This window comes from Rhincodon typus, chromosome 27 (assembly GCF_021869965.1).
Source record: "Rhincodon typus isolate 14 chromosome 27, sRhiTyp1.1, whole genome shotgun sequence".
NCBI classification, from domain to species: Eukaryota; Metazoa; Chordata; class Chondrichthyes; order Orectolobiformes; family Rhincodontidae; genus Rhincodon; species Rhincodon typus.
The window spans coordinates 7,137,347-7,140,176 of NC_063358.1; the positions used below are offsets into that span (position 1 = coordinate 7,137,347).

The following is a 2,830-nucleotide window of genomic DNA, read 5'->3' on the forward strand; positions in this document are numbered from 1 at the left end:
TCAATTCTGTTTTCTTTTTGTTAGTGTACGTATTGATTTTGGAATGTTCATGTCATAATTTTTGAAAACATAATATCTGTGAAATAAGGGGGAAGAACCTTTCTGTTCATTGTCATGTTTTCATGGAATCACTTTTAAATTGACAGTGTTTTCAAAGACTTGGAGGAATTTGGGGCAGGATTTGCATGTTGAAGTGCGGTCAATTCCTATTTTCAGAGAAACTTTTTCAAAATTAGTGTCCATTTTTTGGGGAGGGTGATGGAACTTGAATTTTAAATGCTCATGAAACAAAAATAAGATGTTGTTCTTCATGCACTTTTAATGCTTGCAATTTAAAATACTTTTGCTTTATCGTTTGTTTTGTTTTACAGGTATAGGTGGAATGGTTGTTCCCTGTGTTTTTAAGGTATGAATGAAGTGCTCTGGCAGGACTCCCTCCCCCAGCAGCAGTATCAGCAGCCGCCACCACCGCAGGACAGTTTCGGTAACAGCGTCGCTCACAGCATGCCCGTGGTGTTAACAGGACCCTCCGCTGCCGGCCCCCAGCAGCAGCAGCAACAGCACGCTGCCTCCCAGGCGCTGGCCACTGCCTCGGTCTCCACGCAAGGCCCCGGCTCGATGGGGCCTCCAGTGCCAGTCGTGGTACCGGCACTTGCACTGGCTGCGGGCCGCTCGCAGGACGATGCCATGGTGGATTATTTCTTCCAGCGGCAGCCCGGGGAGCATCTGGGAGGAGGAGGCAGCAGTGGAGTCGCTGGGGGTGGTGGCAGTGGAGGTGGTGGAGGAGGAGGTGGAGGCGGTGGTTACAATGGGAAGCATCGCTGGCCAACAGGAGACAGCATTCATGTTGAACATCACCAGGTCAGTGCCTGTACTTTAGCTTGCCAAGCATCCGAGACATTTACCAGATGCTTACCTTTTAAGTTTGTGCATCCGAGAGTACTTTGCAGGCAACAAACACTTGGATTTGCATCTTGGTTGATCATGTTCAATTGCTGCTATGAAATTATTTCTAACTTCATTCTTCATTTGGGAATTCATGGACATGAGCCCCAGTCAAGGACTTGTTTTGACATATATTCAGTCTACAGTAGAGAAACAGACCATTTGGCCCAACTAGTCCATGCCTGTGTCTTTGCTTCAAACAACCCTCCTCCCACCTCTAATTTTTTATCTAATCCTGTTGACATTACTACTTTCCCTAACATCTGTTTATCTTGCTATCTCTTTTGCTATTTACAGCAGCTACTGCTTGTAGTAGTGAGTTCAGTATTCTAGCTAGTTTCTGGTTTATGTTTCTTCTGAATTTCTTCTAGAAGTTATTGGTCGCAATTTCTTTGGACTATCTTTTCAAACTTGTCCAGAGTCTCAAATAACTTTCTAACAAGTTGCCTTTTACACTTCCTTTTCTATAGTAGAGAGCCCAAACCTGTCCAGTTTCCTTCCGGTATTACCCTTGTCGATTTTCAGTGCCTCTCTTTTTAGAATAAGATGACCAGAGATGTTCTTTAAAAATACGTTTAGGAGTACTGGAGTCAGAATGGCTGCTACTTCAATAACTGTAATTTGCATTTATTTTGTATGTGACATTTTGATTGAGATGTTAAACTTGGAGTGAAAAAGGAAGGACCTTGTGATACTGTTCAAGGAAGAGCAGGGGAGTTCCAGCCAACACGTGCCATTTAATCCACTACGTGAAAACCGGTCATTTTATTGCTTTTTGAGTGAGATGTTACTGTGCTGCATGTCACTTAATGGCGCTCACATTCAAAGATATTCATTGCTTGCAAAGCATTACAAAAGACTCTGAATCTTGAATTGTTGCATGTGAATTGTATCGTAAGCACTTTTGAGTACTTTACCAAAGTAGTAGTTCTTCATGTGCAACAGTAGTGATGGACGGTGGGAAGTTGTGGTCTAAGTGAATTCCACCTTCATCCAATGTGTGCATTTTTATGGCAGGATTCACTAGGTGGAGATGAAGAGTGAAAAATTCTTGCTGCATTCTTTTTAATCCACCTATTGTCACTCAGTCAGAATCTTGAAGTTTCTGTCAGCACAAAGACAGGACTTGCTGAAAAAGAAGTCTAACCATCAACATCTCAATAATTAGGGATATATAATAAATGCCTGGCATTGCCCACATGCCAAGAACAAATTTAAAAATAAATGCACACAGAAGCTGTGGCAAATTGAATTCTTCCTTCAACACCACCCTGGTTGAGATAATCAAACTGAGCAGAGACCAAATGCCTAATGGCATTTTAACTTGGTTAGCACTAGTTGAACCACTTAAATAGGGCACATCTTTTGAATACAAACTTAGTTTTTCCGTGCTAAGTAAGTAAATAGTTGTTCAAAATCTGCTTTTCAGTTTTGTAGAAGGGCTGTAGCTGCTGTAAATGTTGCCTTTTGTAATGAATAAAGGAGCATTTCTCTCACACTCACTCTCTCACTCTCACTCTCACTCTCTCACTCTCACACTCTCTCTCACTCTCACTCTCTCACTCTCACTCTCACTCTCACACACTCACTCTCACTCTCACTCTCACTCTCTCTCTCTCTCACTCTCACTCTCTCTCTCTCTCTCTCTCACTCTCTCTCTCTCTCTCACTCTCTCTCTCTCACACTCACACTCTCACACTCTCACACTCTCACACTCTCACACTCTCACACTCTCACACTCTCACACTCTCACACTCTCTCACTCTCTCACTCTCACTCTCTCTCTCTCACTCTCACTCTCACTCTCTCTCACTCTCTCACTCTCTCACTCACTCTCACTCTCTCTCTCTCACTCTCTCTCACTCGCACTCACACTCTCACACTC

General features: G+C 43.1%; 1 protein-coding gene across 1 annotated transcript in view; it reads left to right on the top strand.

Annotated features, from left to right (window-relative positions):
* The first annotated feature begins 382 nt into the window (after nt 1-382).
* The window catches only part of pum1 (pumilio RNA-binding family member 1), a 116,525-nt gene continuing 114,077 nt past the window's right edge, over nt 383-2,830 (top strand). The window contains 2 exon segments of the mRNA XM_048612899.1: nt 383-401; nt 404-861. Of these exon segments, the coding sequence (XP_048468856.1) occupies nt 383-401; nt 404-861 (477 nt within the window).